At 36.7% G+C, this 19,342-nt stretch overlaps 1 protein-coding gene across 2 annotated transcripts in view; it reads right to left on the reverse strand.

The window, feature by feature from the left end:
* Window positions 1-19,342, reverse strand: part of cpne5a (copine Va) — an 80,754-nt gene that overhangs the window by 5,339 nt on the left and 56,073 nt on the right. For both annotated transcript variants that reach the window (XM_055049666.1, XM_055049665.1), the window contains 6 exons: window positions 12,562-12,608; window positions 10,790-10,971; window positions 8,429-8,556; window positions 5,098-5,200; window positions 667-724; window positions 365-438 (listed from right to left, as the gene is read on the reverse strand). In XM_055049666.1, coding sequence (XP_054905641.1) covers window positions 365-438; window positions 667-724; window positions 5,098-5,200; window positions 8,429-8,556; window positions 10,790-10,971; window positions 12,562-12,608 — 592 coding nt within the window. The remainder of the gene's footprint in view (window positions 1-364; window positions 439-666; window positions 725-5,097; window positions 5,201-8,428; window positions 8,557-10,789; window positions 10,972-12,561; window positions 12,609-19,342) is intronic.

Genomic DNA, 19,342 nt, shown 5'->3' on the forward strand with positions numbered 1-19,342 from the left:
CGCAAAGTAAATTGGACACAAATGAATGTCATATTTTTTGATATTTGTCTCCAAAGTTGACATTTTTAGATGAGAAAAGCCCTTCTATGTGTGAAGCCTGAGTCATTCACATCATAATATTTGCAAGAGCTTAAGCAGAAGACATCCAATTTCTTTGTACTTAAGCTCCTCAGGTTGAGGTAAGCTGTGATGGAAATAACTGTCATGAAGACAATGCTCTGAATGAACTCATGTAAAAGCATACATACTCCAAAACAAGTTTATTTTACAGTATTTTTCATAAAAAAAATAAATTAAAACAAATGCAATATGTTTTTTAAACATTTTTAAGTATTAAAAGGAATCAATATTAAACATTTCTTACCTGCACAATGTCTCTCTCTGCCAACTTTCCTCGTGATGAGATTCTGACATCATCACCATCCAGCTCAACCATTGCTACAAAGACAAAAATGTCTTAATCTCATAATCCCAACTAAGATATGGTGCTAAATGAATACATATTTGTTTTGTCAAATTACTCTTCAAGAAAGTTAAAATTATGTTTAAACTGAAATGATGATTCTTGTAGAAAACACTCATCCCTTTGATAGCTCAGAAGTCCATTAAAGAGCCAATACAAAGTCACACAAAAAACAATATTTTCCTTTTGTTAAATTTCCTCACCATCAAACTCCGCTTGGCCAACTCCGACAATGATGATAGACATCGGGAGTTTTGCAGCCTGTCATAAAAACAAAAGAATCATCATCAGTCAGTCTTTGGAGGAGATACATTAACAAGTGTGTAATTTCCAACTGGAGCACATCCATTTCATATCTCATTATGTCGCACCGCGTTGTGAGGAAACATTATTCAGTTTGATTCATGCAAAATCCTGCTGAACATTTTAACTAACAGCCATACACAGAGTTTAATTTACATGCCATGCTGCCAAAGCCAGCAAAGCTATTTAAAGCTGCAGCGCGCGACCGGCACACTTTCATTATGTTCAGATTGTCTCCGACCAAGTTTACTTGGCCTTTCAACATCAGTGTTATACAGAGTTTCACAAGCTTTGAATCCATTTTTTCGATAACTCCTATAACCATCATCTAAATGAAAAGCAACATAACCTCAAAGCAACAATTTCAAATGAGTTGATGTGCAAATCCTAAACATACATCTACTGCATTTATATTTATCTGACTCTCATTTTACCAAGAAGTCCCTTGAAATAGGAGCTCTGTTTAAGAAATACGCGGCAAAAAGGCACACCAGTAGAACAAACAAAATAAATAAATAAGTTAAGCTGATGTAGATTCTCAGTCTTCCAGGACAGAACAAGTGCTGGAAGGCACTGAGCTTCTTCCCTTGTTTCTTGAAGATGTTTCGCCTCTTACAGCACTTAGGAATGTCCTGTTCTGGATGACTGAGAGTCTGCACCAGGGTGTCGCTCTATGCACCGTGGGAAAAACACCTCAGGAACGATCAAATCAGAAGTATGGCAGGCTTTTGGATGAAAGAATAAGAGAATGATAGTGACACTAAAGGGAGACATAATTCTAACATTGCAGATATAAAACGTGTGAGAGTAGCCATTTAAAAAAAGAACCCTACACATATCACTTTGTCTGACATACCTCTATTATTCTACAGAAACGCACCACAGTCTGCTTTATGAAACACCCAATGATGTCTGTATGTTCAACTCCAGCCTAAACAAAAATTCAATCTTAACAGATAAGTTTAATCCAGATCATATTGTGGGCTGTGTTACAGAGCTACATGCACTTAAACCAAAGCACTGATGTTCAAAATATGAAAGCTCTGGCATCAATGAATGATATGTGCTTGTGGTAAAAATGCATTTGCAGGGTGAAAGTGGGTCAGGCTTCCTGGAAAAACCTCCCGCAGGGAGAAGTCTGTCACAGATAGGAGTAAATAGACTTTGGAGGACCACCCCCTTCACAGTCTTTATCAAGTTTCCTTCCTCCAACTCTTCTTTTTTTTCCATTTTTATCTTTTCTGCTTCATTCGTTCCCCAAGAACCACTTGCTCAAAAAACACCATACATATTCAATTTGCCTCCTTTCCCCCTTTAGGTCCCACAAGCACATACTGTACCTATAAATGCCAGATCAAATCCTCCTTTCAGAGTTGAATTATTCAGTCTACACCATTTGTTACTTTGCTTGTATGTTAAAGTCACTCAGGGGAGCTCAATCCAACACGAATTCAGATTCACAAGGACAATATGAAGATATACCAACTATGATTACAAACATCCAAATCAGCAGTACACACCAGCTGTGATAAGACTGGGTGTTCTTTAGTTTGTAATGTGTATTTCCAGATCAAACAAAAATGTTTAAGTCTATTTTGAACTAAAAACCTGTGAGGAGATTCAAAGAAGCTAAAATGGAAAAATAACATCAATGGAATTAAGGAGAAATAATTCTCTAAAAAACAGAAGAGTGCAGACACTTTTGGCTTTAAAGAAAAAATTAAAACCTTTTAAGACTCAGATTAATCAACTATGCACCTCTTTAAAGTGTTAAGTTGAAGACTATTTTTGGATTTAAATTTGCAGTGAATACGTTTCAATATTTCTTGCTCTTATAAAATACTTTCAGGTGTTTCACAAATTAAGTTTTCTTTAAAACATGTCCTTACAGGTCTACGTCATTTTTCTTCCTTTTATGGCTAGTAAAGCTCTCTGATTTTCTTTGTGTATGCGTGGTGGCATGAAAATACACCCACCTTACCTTTTAATAGCTTTCTCGGAAAGTCTGCTTGAGGAAAACCACTGACTGCCGTTATGTTGCTTGAAGTGCAAGGAGACTAATTGAGGTAACAGGCTTTGTTAAACCGCAGAGACTCGGATCAGTTCATTTGATTCACTTGATGGGAAATATTGTATATAACGTGAAATTCTTCAATTCCTATTTTTCCTTTATAGGAACCCCGCTGTTTATGTCAGTTTTAAATTTCCTTCTCAAATTTGGTATTTTTTTAAATATGAGAACATGTATTTGTGAAGTCCCTGGAATTGCATAATCCTGAAAATAAAATGTTGTTAGAGGTTTTGACAGGTGCATCTTAAACAAAATACCTCATGTATTGCTAAATTCATTCACATATCATCTAGATCAATTACACACTGAGTGATATATTTTCAGTGTTGATTTCTTTCAATTTTTTCAGACAAAGCTGCAGATGGGGAGAGACCCAGGTGTTTCAGGGAAAAGGGGTTCAGGTGTCCAATTCGCACTGCTTAGCTTCTCTGAAATATCTTACCTGCACTAAGGAGAAAAAGAACTGAACATTTCCTCAGTGGCCCATAATCAAACTAAAAAATAACTTTCAAATAAAAGTCGAATTTGCAATTTATTTGGAAATCAAGTGGAGAGACCAATAATTCAGTTTGCTTTTAGTCCAGTGTGAAGTTTCCTCAGTCAGTGTTAAATTTAGGAGCAGTATCCAAACTCAGGATCGCCTTCTACCTGGAACAGAGCACTTCCTCCATCCCTTTGCAGAATAATTTGATGAAAATAATCATTTCATTTTCCAGCAGAACTCGGCACCTGGCCCCACTGCTGGGGTAAAAGTACCAACACCGGCTTTAATGACTGTGGCACTGCTCTGCAAACTGGCTGGCAGTGTTGTAGTCCAGACCACCTAACTAGAGATAAAGCCAAGACCAAGACCAGAGAGTATAGAGAACGAGACAAGACCATGACTTTTAGGGTCCGAGACCAAGTCAAGAACAAGACCAGCGCCCTGCGCTACATGACACAATAAAACGTGACATATGATCAAAATTGCTAATGAAATTGATCTGAAAGATTCACATCCTTATTTCTTATCTCTGAATTAACCAGTTAAATGGATCCATCTTCAGTGTTTATTATAATTGGAAATGGGTTCAAATTGTATTTATTTATTGGTTTCTGCTTCATAAATTCAGAGCAGAAACGACTGGACAAATAGATCGTGAAGATAAATTGTAACTTAGAGACATCATTTCAGAGCATAACTACTACAAAATATGGATGAACAAAAAACAAATGTCAGAGTAATGACCTGATAAAAACATAATGCTTTATGTCACATTAGGAATTTAAACTGATGTGTCACTTGACCCAGCATGCTAAATGCTTGAAGTGCCAGATATCGAAAGGTCGACCAACACCTGTGTTCTGATTCCTGGTGGTGATGATGAGATGAGTACCGAGTTCAGACAATGAACATAATCATTTTATAACAAACTGTTACTCACTTTGTTCAAATGTAGTAGCACATGACAAATATTACACCGTTCATTTTGACAGATACATAAAAAGGGGGGTTTAATAGATTTGACATTATTGCTGTTTCACAAAATCCTCTAATTTAGGCCAACATATTACGCATTTACAAAGATACCAACATATGCAGCAGGAAAGAAAAAAAACATTGTGACAGCAATTTAGTCAGTCAGCTGTAATCTAAAAGGTCAAAAATATTTTTTAAAAAACATACTGCGGAGGTTTTGGATGTAATCAAGTCCTTTATTGTGGCTTGTCTCTGCAGAACGAAGCCTGGATGAAAAATGTTATCCAGGCTTTAGCTCTGCAGATGGAAGAGGGAGAATCCTGGATCCAGCAGGAGTGAGTGAACTCAGGTTGCGCAGAGAGCAGAGCAGCAGACAAGATCTTAAAAGGAAGGTGTGGCTGTTCGAAAGGTTTGATTAACAGTCGCAAATTCCCTTTAAACCCAGTCTGCTGGGGGTCAGAGCTGTGTTGCTGGGGAGCGTTTACCTGGTAGACGATTATTCCTGTACAAACTTCATCCCGAAATCAGTTTTGTAATCAAAATACAATAAACATCCAGAAAAAACCCAAATCAAAAACAAATTAGAATCAAATAATTTTTAACTATTGGAAAGTGCATTGAAGTCCAGAGTGGGAGAAGTAGCAGCAGGTTAAAATCCTCCAATTTGTGTACAAACTCTGAAAGTAACAGAAAAGCCTGAGAGCTGCGCCAAAATAAACTAAAAGCACCTGAAGTGCCACAGCATAGCTGAACACACAGAAACACATCAACATCCTCCAGCTACTGTGGAGCAGCACTTACGTTCACTATGGCCTCCTTGGTCTGAGCCATATCAGATATAACTCCATCTGTAATGATGAGCAGGACGAAGTACTGAGATCCGTCCTGCACGGCTGCTGCATACCTGGGTCAGAGGAATGAAAAACAGAATGTGAGCACCAAAATAAAGTGGAGCTTGAATAATGTTTAGAAGAGCTGCATGTGCGAGGCTGATCGCTGGGATTGACAGAAACATCCGAGAGCTGCAGAGAAGTAACCACTGTATCAAATATATCAAGAAATGCAATAAAAAAATAAAAAAACATGTCACTGCACTGAGAGCGTGACACAAAAACATAATATAAACAGCTAAAATATTGTGTTTAGCTTCTTACGTCTCGGCAGTCTTTCCAGATAGTATTACTGAACCCATCAGAGAGAAACCACTGTGAGACTGTCCTAGTTTTAAATGCCCATCGCTGGCTTCCACATGAATAATTTATTAAACTGTTTATGCAATCGCAGCGGTCTTATTCTTTCAGAACATTATTGATTGCCTATAAGACCAGGTTTGATGAGGCAGAGGAGGGGGGGAAAAAAAACCAAAAAGCATCATTGCAGGTTCCAAGGACAGGTCAAAGGGGAAGCCGTCATCCTGACCACTCCCCTCCCACCAGTTTGAGAAATTTAGCTGCGAGATGCTGGCATTTTAATCAGAGAGCGTAACCGTCGGTGGCAGCAGCATGAGCAATGAACAGTGTTTAAAGATTAAAGAGACATTTGACCTCCTCGACTTCTTGACAGTAACTTCGGACACATTCAGTGGACACTTTTAAGAATATCGCCACAAGGATAAACAGATTCCTTCATTTATCATACAGCGAATGATAATATTAAAAGTATGAAACATTTATCACCCCGTTTTATATTATGAAACAGCTTGCAGCGTACATCAATGTTATTTAAACCTTTAACACCATAAACTGCTTCATTCAGCCACATAAAAAAATGCATGTCCTTCTGCAACAGATGTGACAACATGTGTCTTCTCACGTATAATGAGAATTACTCTTCTCTTCTCTGGCTTTAGGATGTCTTGTTTTGATTTTGCATCTCTTTTAAATCCTAACTGCATTTGTAAAGTAGGATTTATTCCACACAAATTTGCACATATTAGCCTTGGAGAGGCTAAAAGAAACGTGGAACTTTCTTTTATGATGAATTTCGTTAGCTTTGAATCAAGACTATTCAACACTGTAATGTGAAGTTTTAATATGCATAAAATCCTTTTGGGTTGTTTTTTATGCCTACATTTGAGTGCATGGAATACAGTAACATGGCCTTTGGGGGATTTCATTCTTGCAGGCTTCAGATTGTGTTCCTGCCGGTTCTGCTTTTAGATTTGACAGCGCCCTAATATTCATAGTTGAGTTTATGATTGATTTTAAAGTCTCTTGTATGTTTGATGCTAAAATACACAAACCACAACACGTAAATGAAACTAACACCGATTATTGTTGGAGCAAATTATTGAAATATTAAAACAACATTATGTCTATTTATTATTGGCAAGTGATAGCTACCATTATGAACTGTTTTGTGCTCAATTGCTTTTAAATGAACACATTAGTCTGTGGTATTAAACATATTTTAATTGCTCCTCTGTTGAATTAATAACTTATTGTGGTGGAGGGGTTTGAGCTTCCATATGATCCTGAGGGCAATGTTGCTCTGGGGTTTAGCCTGCGGCAAATTGGAGTCGGACCAAAAGCGATTCAATTATCTCGATTAAATGGCAGACCACAAGAAGAGGTCAGCCTTTCCCTGGACACGGAGACCAGGGCATCCTCCTAAAGTCGGGCCTGGTGATGGTTCCTGGATTCAGCTCAGCTCAGCCCGAAGTTACAAGAACAAATCTCCAAGTGGCCCATCACCTGCAGGGAGGAGCGTCAGGATTGGGTTTCATACAAGCTGGCTGGCAGTCGGAGGCCAGAGCTGTCACCACCGTTTTTTTTTTTTTTTTTTACAGATCTCTCAAGGTTTCCCCCAGAAAACTTTCTAAGCCCAGTGGTTGGGCGCTAGAGCAGCCATTCATCCAGTGGCCCGTCGTGTTTTTGAGTTAAAAAAATGTTTAAAGTTGACATAAAATTTGAAAATATCACTTGATCATGATGTGTTACTGAAGGATTGGAAGACTAATACCTGGACACCAACTATAAAGTCTTAAAAAATGCAAACATTTATAAAGACTTAAATAAATAAGTAATGCTTAGCCTGGTTGGGGCACAAGCAAAGCCTGGTGGCCCTCCAGGCTTATAATACACTGGAAGAAGCCCTGTCTGGTAAATTCAAACAAGTGGTGAGGATTAGTTCAGAGTGTCTGCTAGTGCGACATGTTCGGAGCATCTACCTCTCACACGTCCGAGAGAATTTCTTTCATGTTGTGGGTGAGGTTGGGGACATGTAATTTGAACCGGACATGTTCAAACCGTCATAGGGAGGGAAGACTTGTTCCTAATTGTTCTTAGAAGGATTCTCGAACCCGGTGATGTGGACAAAAAGCTTCTTCCACAGCATCTAATAATATTCTCAGACCTGGCATCAGTTTGTCTTGTTTGTTGAATATGTCATTAATAAACCCATAAATTAGAGGACAGAAAAATTGCTTCAAAACTGGATCCATTCAGAATTTATTTGAAGCTATGAATAAATTTTTTTAAGAAGGGGTCAGTACCTCAGAAAGGAGACATAAACTGCATGATTTCTAAAAACATTTCACTTTATTTTACTTATTTTTTTTGTTTTGTTTTGTTTTATTAAACTGCATGGTTATAAAACCAAATTTGTACATGTTTCAGATGTAGTTTCTTTATGGTATCACTATTAAAAACAAATATTTCAGTTAAAATCTGACCACCTTTACCGAACCTCCTGTGTTTTCTGTTTATTGAGGAACAACTAAGTTTTCATATACAGCCAATAAATAAATTTGCTGAACTTTGACCCCTGACATTTCAATCACAATGTTAAATTGAAGCCGTTTGTTCAACTTCTTGCAAAACTCCTTTATTAAATAAATAGGTTAAGTCATCGTCACTTCCAGAAGGGCAACACGGCATGAAATAATTTCCCTGCCGTTCACGTGATCTTTCCTCCCACTTTCATCACTAGATTATGTCTAAAAATAAAATGATGAGCCCTCTAATATGTCTCCTGATTTCCATTTCCTTTCATCTCTGCCTTACAGCTGACTGTTTCTCCTTCATTAGCTCCTCTCCACTTGCAGACTTAATACTTCTAGCGGTGTAGTTGCCATAAAGAAAAAATAACTGGGCTCAGATTTATTCGCGGAGGGAGACTTTTGTGTTCGCACCTTGCCACGTGATTCACAACAGGAGCGAAGTTGGTGGGTCCATACAGCTGAACCGTCTTAAGGCTTTGATGGTAAGCTTCAAGAATCCCCTCCATACCATTACAGTACGGGTTCTCAACGTTGCCATTCTGAAAGAAAGAAACAAAACAAATCCGTTACTGCAAGAACAACATGGATATGATTTGAACCTGTAAGAAAATAAATCAGGAAAAACCAAACTAATGAAAACACCGTGCAAAACTGATAGATGTTAAGCCAGATGCGTTGCCAATTTGTCAGCTGTTCTGTCGAGGCCTTCGAAGTTTGTTAGAGAACACAAGAGAACAAAAAGCTTCACGAAGACCAAGCAACATAGCAAACAGGTCGGGTATAAAGTTGTGGGGATATTTTGAGGCAGGTTTTGATTATAAACCAGTTTCACAAGCTTTGAATCTCAGAGAATTCAGGATATAAAAACAGTTCACCCAAACTTCAGATCAATAAAGACAGGGTGGAGCTGCAGCAATCTCCAGTTCAGGTGGAGAAGTCTTTAAGTCTTTAAGCTGTTTATCATTCTCTAAAATATGGCTTTTATAAATGGAAGACATTCTTAGAAAGCCTTATTTACAGTTTTCTACATCTCATTTAGGAGACGCAACAAATTTGTAGAAGATGTTAATCTGCCTGACCTTTTCTTGCTTATGTACAAAATGCTAGGTTTGGTGAAAACTAACATTTCACATCACCCTTAACCTCTACATACTATTCCCAACATGATGTACGGTGGTGGTAGCATTATGCTGCAGGGATGCTTTTCTTCAGCTTTCCTTCAGCAAAGAAAGAAAAGCTGGTTGTTAGGAACATTTTTAGAACCAAATACTAATGGAAGAAAATAGGCAAGTAAGTAGAAACTGGAGAGTATATTGACCCTTCTGTAAGAAAAACAACTCAAAAGTACAGCTACAAGTGAAAGGTTGTGTTGACTGAAATATGGAATGTGAAGAAGCTATATTCAAGTTTGTGGTTGTCACTTGCCAAAATGTAAAAACATTTCATTCATTGAGATATAAGTGGAAAATAGTACAAAAATGAAAGTTAGATTCTGTTAAAGCATTTTAGTCAGCAATAATAATTTGACTGATGATTTAATAAGATTCCAATTATCCATCTACCCATTTTCTAACACCTTTGTCCCTAGTGGGGTGCTGGTGCCTTTCTCCAGCTATTTAATGAGATTAATGCATACAATTCTTCAGAAGTTTAGCAATTAGCTCACAGTCTGTCATCATTTTTCTACACAGATATATTTTAGTCTCCCAAATACATGTTGGCTGCCCACTTTGACACTGAGAAAACTAACTTCAGTTTCGTCCTTGCTGCTCGCTCAGTGTCACTGCCTCACTGTGATGTAAATTTTCTCCACAGCCTAAAGGTCCTGAGTTCTCAAGAGCACTTCATTAAGAGTGATCTCTGTACTCCCCTGCCAGATTTCCCTACAGACTCTGACCAGTAACACTATCCCCCGGTTACAAGGATGTTATCGATCTTTTTCCAGGCTCGCTCCTCTGCTACTGCACCCTACTGAGAACGAGAAAAACAAGAAAGAGCTGAGGGTCAGTGTTTAAACTGGATGAGCATCATGTGTTACCAAAAGGTTAAACTGCAGAATAGAGCACCTCTAGTCCTGTCTCAAATCTGTCAACTAGTGGTTCAGACAGTCCTCTGTTTCTTATTCTCCCTCTATCTTTCGTCTCATTGAATGATGACTCCCCTGCTCCTGTAAAGATGTGGGGCAGACTCAGAGGGCTGAGTGACATTTTTGGGGAGTTTTATTTTTGAAAGAAGATATCACAAGAGATTTTCTTGTCGAATCTCGCTTCAAATGCTATCTTCCTTGACCGCGGGGCAAATTTCAAAACCCCGACACTGTGACAAATGTTCCACAAAGGGATGTAACTTTACTTTTACGCCCACTTGTGTGAATACAGCATGAAGAGAAATGAGGCTTCAATTATATGGTGAGATGAATCTTAATTTGCAAATTTTAATGGCGGCATGGAGTGATGCAGACATTACCCTGTAGACACACTCCTCATTAGGCTGTACTGTGCAGCCGCCGAGTGCATTAGCTGGCTGAGAGAAGCTAAATTGATTTAAGAATCCTTCAGCCCTACAGAACCTAATTTACACTACAAAGGAATTCCTTCTGTTTGCCATGCACAAGTAGTCACATTCATGTCAATAAACATGCATCTCTGCATATCTACACATGCTGAATGAGACATATGATCTCAGCTGAAATATGGGGATCGAAATGACCTTCGCAATGATCCGCGTCAACTCCAGGTGAAACTGCCTAAAATAATCCCACTGTTTACTCACCAGTGGAAACTCATGAGACACCCTCCCGTCAGGCGGGAGCTTAGCACCAAATCCAAGTGCAGGGAACATCTTATCACTGTCATAGTCCTGAATGATCTCTCCCACAGCCTTCAGAGCCATGGCATAGGCATTCATCTGATAAGGGTTCATGTAGTGTAGCGAAGTGGACTGCGATGGATTTCCTTTGGACACAGGAAAAGTCTGAGTCAGTGATGCACATCAGGAGACAGAGAGCAAACTGACAGCTGCAAGAGGAAAAGGGATGATTTGAATAAAATGGAGCAATGAAACCACCTGGTTTATTTTTGTGGATAGGAAAAAAAGCTACAGCAGGCTCTTGTGTGGGAGTAACAAACACAAAAGCTATGTCTGTAACTTTTCTGAGTTCTACCTGTTAAAGCAAATTGTGCTAATGTTAACTGTGTGCAGAATCACATGAGTTTATTTTGAGAAAGGAAGAATGCCTGTTTTGAATCCATAGCTTAGTCACAAGCTATTTGCCTAAAAACTATAAACACATACATAATACCAAAAAGTGATAATATGCCAAGTGTCTGAACTAATTCCTGTATTTGACAAAGTGACATTATTTTCACAAAAATCTTAACATAACATCGGTGGAAAAGAAACTTTGGCAGACAAGGCTTCAATATGAGGCACTCCAGAAACATCGATTGTGCCCAGGTGTGCGCTTGAAATATTCACAACAAAAACCCCTAAAAACTCATAATTAACTCTGATGGGATTTTAGAGGCAGTAATAAAAGCATGTGCATCTGCAATTTTATTTAATAGCAGGAGTGCTATTAAGTGAAGGAGAAAGTGAGGATTGTGATAGATGTCATAAGAAATTCATGTTTTGTGTATTTATTTAAAATTCCTTAAAAACTATTCCCAAACTTTGTTTTTGATGTTACAACCACAAACTTCAGTTATTAAGATTTTTTTTATCACTTATCAACACAAAGCTTATGACTGTAAAGAAAAATGATTTAAATTGTTTAGTATTACCTTTTAGAGGTTCACCTTTGATTAGGATGACGACACTCAGAATAAAAGAATAACTCTAAACTCAACCTGTTGAAAGTTGCTTTTGAACTATAATAAATTCAACCAATATATTTGATATTTATTAATAATTTTGATGATGGCACTCATCAAGTGTTGTCTCAAGGGTCTTTTATGACTTTGTATTTGTCATGTAACCACTTTGAACTGTCTTGTTGCTGAAATGTGAAATATATTGACTGACTGATTGATTGAAAGGTCTAAGATAAAAAAAAAAAAAAGGTGTTTGGGTGACCTTGTCAAAGCATATTCTTAAATCTATTTCACAAGACAAGCAATGACTTGGAAATTATTTTTTAAAAGAGTCTCTTGTTTGAATTTGACTGAGTTTGGGTTGTTTTGCAAGGACAACGGCTAACCTCAGTGTCTAGACATCCTAAACAAGTAGAGATGCCCAAAAATAAAAACATGGATCATTTCACTTCCACTATAGAATTATGCAAGACTTTTAGTCATTTAGTTAGTCATTATAACATAATGCAAACATAAAAGTTCAATAGATAGGCAGCAGAATGTCTTGGTTTGTTTTGTCTCTGCTCAGTTTGCTCAAAATTAAATGCATTAGATCTTGTTTCGCTCTAGTAATAAATGCAACTGAACAATACAAAGAGTGCAGATCAGAAGCCGAAAGAAAACTCCGGCGCCATGACATACATCTGACGATATACGAAAGCTGAGCAGCGTAATTGCAGTCAAAACACTCACCGTTTGATGCAGTGAAATCAATGGCCACTGTGAAGTGAATCTGAGTTCTGAAACACAAACAAGAATAAATGTTAGCCAAACGAGAGGCAGGAAAACCCAACACTGCAGTTTAATGAGGCTCGCCTAGGTTTCGGTGAGCGCCGCGTTGCTTCTCTCATCTTAGAAGAGGTGTGACAAAAGTAACACGTTTATAATTCACTTTTGTTATCTACTGCCACAACTGCGTGTTCACTGCCATGACCAATTATATTAACGCAGGATTTTGTCAAGCATAGAAAAAGGGATGTAGCATGGATGTATGGGTTGATCACGGTCATAATTGATTATTTAAAACACTCACTTATTGGAGCGCACACGGTGTCTGCTATTTTAAATGCCAAACATGTCCTTCCACTCATTGCCAGTCGGCAAAGAATATCTCTTTTTTCAAAGTGTTTTTGTTTCCAGAAATATGCAGCTCAGTCTTTCTTTATGGTAAAGCTAAATAAACGTTAACATGTGGAAAAACTGATCATGGTTTATTAATTCTCCAGTTTCTACATATACACATGAATGACTGCATTTTGTTAAATCAGATAAGGAAACAGTTGAGCTACAAACAAATAATCCCTGAGACTTGAAACCCACCACTAAGAAATGCCAGAGGAAACATGCAAAAAGCTGGAAAAACTGTTGTAATGCCAAAGTCATTAATACCTTTGATTATTGAGACGACTACTTAAAGACAAATGGCATGACATTCTTAATTAAAATTTAAAAAGCATCTTTATTTTCAATCCTCATTTTGCATTGTTTCATTTATTATCATTTGACAGATCCCAGTCTTATTTCAGCTCAGAAACAAACTAATGTAAATGAGTCCCAGGAGCCAGAATTCAAAGTATCGATGATCTGAGTAGCAATTACAGCCTGGATAAAACCCTCCATTATTTATATGTTTCTTTATCTTAGTAGTGGATTATTTTTCTAAGCTAAAAACTTTAATCAGAAAGATGAATCAATCTGATTAAAGTAATAAAACTGAGAAATAAGCTTTTGTTCACAAAATGCCCTGAATATTTTAGCTTTTTGTTGTTTCTGTGGTGGTAGACAAAACCTCGAACAGAAACTAAACATTTCTCCTTCTCCAGAGAAACAAAGGACTGAGGGGAGGGAAGCCTGGATCAAAGTGTGTGCCCTTTCCTTGTGATTAACACTGATTGCCTCCTTTTGATTCCACCTCCATTCAGATATTCACACATGCAGAATCAGAGATAATAGCGGCTTCCTCCTGCAGAGACTGACCTCAGTTCATTAATCAGCATTGATTTGGACCATTCAGCAGACAGAGGGAACTTTTACGTTTGTATGTGGCCTCAATGTAAAACTGATTCCTGCTATTACTTGTAAATGTTAGAATCAAAAAATTGAATCAGTGTGAATGAACAACAGCCACAAAGTTTCACACGGTATGAGATTAGCTTTGTGGTCATATCTTCACATAAAAAACATTTCATGGGAATTTATATTTGGTACAGAATTTCAATGAGACATGGAACATTATACTTCTGGTTATTAATATCAATATTGTCCATTATAACATTGTAATCATTTTCAGAGCAACTTTTGAAAGTGTCAGAAAATCTGTGATGTTTTATATTTGTGTGTCTTCAAAGGCTTTATTAATATAATTTCCTCGTTTCTGTCTTTTTAACTCTAACACTAAATTATTGATCAAAGTTCTATAACTCTGGCTGAATATTTAGGACACGTCAGACTCCATCTCATTTACTGGTGAATTTGAAAGAGAACATCCAAAGATGATTGTGTAATGCATGACTTTATTCATCTGACTGACTGAACATGTGAGGCTAAGTGGGGATTTGTATAAGAGCTGAGCAAATCACTTTTAAACTAACAAATCAATATGGAATAATGTTGACTGATGTGCTGGCGCTGTCTGTTTAGTAGGTTCATTAGTAAACAACAAGGGACTCATCTGTAGAAGCTGCTTCAATCCTAGTTTCATTCGAATCTGGGATTGTTGAAAGAAGGTAGTTCTTCATTATCAAGGATGCACTACTCAAAGGACACATTCACATGTCCCTATTACTTCTTCTTATCGGCCAGAAGATAATGCATCTTTTCAAATGTCTCGTACAAAATTCATGTCAAATTGTTCCCTGATAAAATTGCAGCTCTCAAACTCGCCTCAGAGCCACATTAAATGATGGGTTACAGCATCCAAAAATAGCCTGTAAATGGAAAAATTCACTCCAATTAGACGAACATGAAAATGGCCAAAATCTGACTTAAAAAAAAAAAAAGATTTTGGCTGTTTGTTTGTTATTAAAGGCTATGCTAAACTTATATATTCAAAAAAATCACTATACAACAGTTTGTCTTTGGGTTATTAGTATAATTTCCTAATGAAGTTTAACTATATGAGGAGTTTTAAAACAAGAGGAAATCAAAGGTTCTTACAACAAAAGTGGATTTGGATACATTGGATATATAAAATAGGTCAAAATGTATTAAAAATATATGACTGTCATGGTTCATATAAAATGTCATGAGACTACATGCAAAAACAGATGAAACCAATGAGTCTTCTTCATCTGCTTGTGGTACAGAAAGTATTCAGATCCCTTTACATTTTTCACTCTTTGTTTCATTGCTGCATTTGCTAAAACCAAAAAAGCTCATATTACACTCAACATCCCATCTTGACAAAAAAAAAAAAACAGAAATGCAGACATTTTTACAAATTTATTAAAAATAAATAGCACAGGGTCATAAGTATTCAGACCCAAAACTAAGTTCTTCCAAACAAGACTATGGTGGCTTGTCACCATTTGGAATTAGAAAATGACTAACGTTTCAAAGTGATTGTGATGATTTCTTTCTACGAGACAGTTTCTGGTTCACTGGGCAAAAAACTGAGAGCAGCTGTCTCATGCATCCTTTCAAAGACAAATATTCTGCCTCTGCTTCCACATTAGCTCAAATGTGAGCTGAGCTGTAGTGACCCCCATGTCAGAACAAAAACCAGGTGGCACATAAAGTCACACAGGTCTGCACACATTGCTACTAACCCTGTTTTTTTTCCCCACAAAACAATGTGACACATGCATTATATGACCTCATGTAAAAATGCCAGAAATGCTGCAGCCATGAAATTCATCTATATTTTCAGGTTGTAAATGACAATGAAGAAAACAAATTATATGATCCCCTAAAAGAGTCACGGGCAGATGGACCGTAAAACAAACTGAAGTCAACAGAAGAAAAAATGAAAATATACAGCATCACTTTATTCAGTTTTATGAGGTTCAGGATAGTTTGAGAGGAAGCTATTGAGCCCTAATATGATCTGAACACAAGAGTGCTTTAACCCGCCTGATCAAACTACAGATTTAATTTTGAGGGAATATAAATCTTTCATTAGCCTTTTTGAAACAGAGCGCTATCCATCTTTTGGACTTTAATTATTTCTATTAGGCTGTATCTCAGCACCAATTGAAGGTAAATGAAAAAATTGAAACAGGATCTCTTAAAACCTCCTGTTTTGTGTTCAGGGTGCAGTGGTGTGTCTCTGAAGAAGAAATTGCTTTTTCCCTCCAAAAAGAAATCATCTGAAATGCATTGTGTTGGTTATCACCTGGTAGAGATGGAGAAGTAGAGCAAAAATACCACAAAAGGGGAGAAATCAATAGCAGAGGTCTAAAATATCAAAGTTAGCTCAGAAATCAGATTTCTGCAACATGCTGCTCAGCCTGGCTTTCAGATGCCTAATTTTTTTATCAGCTCAGGATACGTAATAACTTGTTTCACTATTTTATCTTTTGCAGGATGTGAAGAATAGATTAATTTTTCATTCATATTTCAAGTGAAGACCCCATAGAAGCAAAACCTTATATCTTAAAGTCACATATGAAATACTGTTTTGAGCAAAACCCTGAAACTGCAAACATTTCAGTTCTGCACATTCAAATAGACAGAATTTTGACTAAACACAATTTTGAATAAAATGGTACAATTTCCTTAAAATAAAAAATAATCTGATATTTAGTAGATAAAAACAAACAATTTTTTTTGTTGTACAATAACCTAAAAAAATCTAGTTTCTGATATTTTTGTCCATATTTTCTAATTCAGGCCCTTTCATAATCAAGGAACCAAACTTGTTTTGTGTCTGTATAACATTTATATGATATATTAGATTAAATTTTCACCAGATCATTCTTATCTAATTTATCAGTTTATCTTGTAACCTGCAGACGACATATGAAATGCAATTTGTCTCATGTTTCCTTTCTTTGTCAAAGATAAAAAAAAGAGGATGTGATTTCACATTAATAAAGGCTGCGCATACAGTCAAAACAGAAGATGGAGCAATGGCTAAGCAATGCTGCAACCGCCTCTCATTTTTGTAACTATGTTTCATCTGTTATCTGCTTAATTCCTGCACCAAGCTGATGTTTTTAATTGCACTAAATAGACACACACCTAAACAAACTCATCAAGTCCAGCAGATGTGAGCAGTGTGGACCTACTGTATGCATCAAATGGCAGTTTTTCTCTAATCTCCATCTGCTGCAGTCACAGCAGATGGAGAAATAACCAAGAAAAATGTTTTTGTTGATTCACAGAGACCATAAGGTTCATCAACATCTTACCAGAGGAATTACGATTACATTTTATTTTACAATGAATAATTAATGTGGAATTTTTCAACAGTTTGTTGCAAAAAATATGAAAAGGTTTGTGATCCGTCAGACAAAGTAATGTTATATCATTAAGTGTGTTTTATTGCACTGCTAGCCGCCATTTGCCCTTAAATGAGGTAAAGCACAATTATATAATCAGTATTTACCTCTGGGCTCATGAAGAGCAGGTGGGGATTTGGGTGTAGGACTTTTGATTTACACCGTGGTTAAGAGTTAATGTTGCATTAAATCTTCAGGAGATGTGCTCTAATTTATTATACTCAAATTATTTCAGACTGCTCACCCGGATAATAACCAGGATACAGCTACTTATTTTGCTCTCTGCCTCCAAAGACAAAACCAGAGAGACAAAAAAGACGACATTTCTCATCAATAACAGCTATTTTAACTTGTAATAAGTAGAGAAGAAACGCTGACCCTTCCCTGTAGCAGTCACGTTGTTGACGGTAGCTTTCAGAGAGAGCTTTTATCTCTGGGAACCCCTTTTGAAAAGCTTACAGCATGATGACAGACTGTTGAAGGTTTTATCAAAGCAAACACTGAAGATACTGTAGCAACGATACACAGAGAGGAGAAATTGTCTGCAATTGCACAAAGGAACTGAGGAGAATTAAATATATTATTAAATTCCTGCAACAAAATAATGAAGGATTCTTGCTGTACCGCCAAGACTACATTCTTTATCTGAGTAAAGCTGATCAATGGAAGAGCATCGATGAGGTAAATTTTGCTCATTTGTTTTATTCATTAAATATTAAACATGTTGTTCTAAAGAATGCAATTGAGGTTAGAGTTAAGGGTCATATAATCGCTGCCCTGATTACACTGCAGCCAATAAGAGCTAAAAGGATATTTTTCCTACAGTTTGCATTCTGTGGACACTTTAAAAAACCTGCTAAAGTAATTTTTATCCAAAGATATACATGTGTATTTTCTGTATTGTACATTTTTTGTGTATTTTGTTGGATTTACCCTTCTTGTTAAGAACCTTGTGACCACGGTCTGCGAAAACGTGCTTTAAAAATAGACTTTTACTGACTTACTTAATTCAATTTAGTTTGCTTATTTTATCACAGTCAAACTTACATGTCATCTCAAAGAATATCAAATACATCAAGTCTAAATGAAGGAATTTAAAGAGACAGTAGCTGCAATCCTGTAAACAGACCCAAAATGTAGGTTACTGAAGGTATGCACAAATGTTAATTCTGGTGTTTGAGAATATGAATACAGAAGCAAATAAATAATCAAAAAATAGTAAATTAAGCATGAAATTATTTTTGTAGATCCTTGTTGTTCATAATGGTAAACTTATAGTATCTGAGAATGAGTTTGTGTTAGTGAGGTTACTACATGTGTGGTTATGTAGAGTTTGTGTCTATTTGAGTTTGCTGGAGAGAAACCAACATGGATCTGGGACACTCAGCTATTAGCAGTAAAGTAACAGAAAACAAAAAATAAGGGCAGCTGCTGATCCACCGAGGAACATTTCCATATGTGATGTGCTTTTAATTAAGCTCTTAGGTTATAAGAGCATATATATATATATATATATATATATATATATATATATATATATATATATATATATATATATATATATATATATATATACTGAAGCATATATATGCGTGCGGGGGTGTGTGTGTGTGTTTGTGTGTGTGGGGGGGGGTGTGTGTGTGTGTTTGTGTGTATTTTGATCAATAAAATTGAAGAAAATGTGTGTGCTGCCTGTGCTGCCTTGGGCAGGGGATAGGAAAATAGGATGAGCTAAAGTAATGCTCTTAAAGCTGCTGCATTAAATATAAATGTTCCCCTTCTATGCTCTCTTTTAATTTATAAATCTCAGCAGTGTCTTCTCTAAATTCTTCACAACATTCGGGAAGTCTCACTGTGCTGCTGCTCCAGCTGAATAATTGACAACTGCTCAACTGGCATTTTATACCAAATTTGTGTGTATTTTATAAGTGTGCAGCCCTTATTTCTCTAACCATTGTTTCTGTGTTCTTACTAAATAATTGAGAAAGGTAGAATATATCAGAATGACTTTTAAATGTTGAAAGATAAATAAA

The sequence above is a fragment of the Poeciliopsis prolifica genome, unplaced genomic scaffold, assembly GCF_027474105.1.
Source record: "Poeciliopsis prolifica strain line A6 unplaced genomic scaffold, Auburn_PproV2 SCAFFOLD029, whole genome shotgun sequence".
Classification (NCBI taxonomy): domain Eukaryota; kingdom Metazoa; phylum Chordata; class Actinopteri; order Cyprinodontiformes; family Poeciliidae; genus Poeciliopsis; species Poeciliopsis prolifica.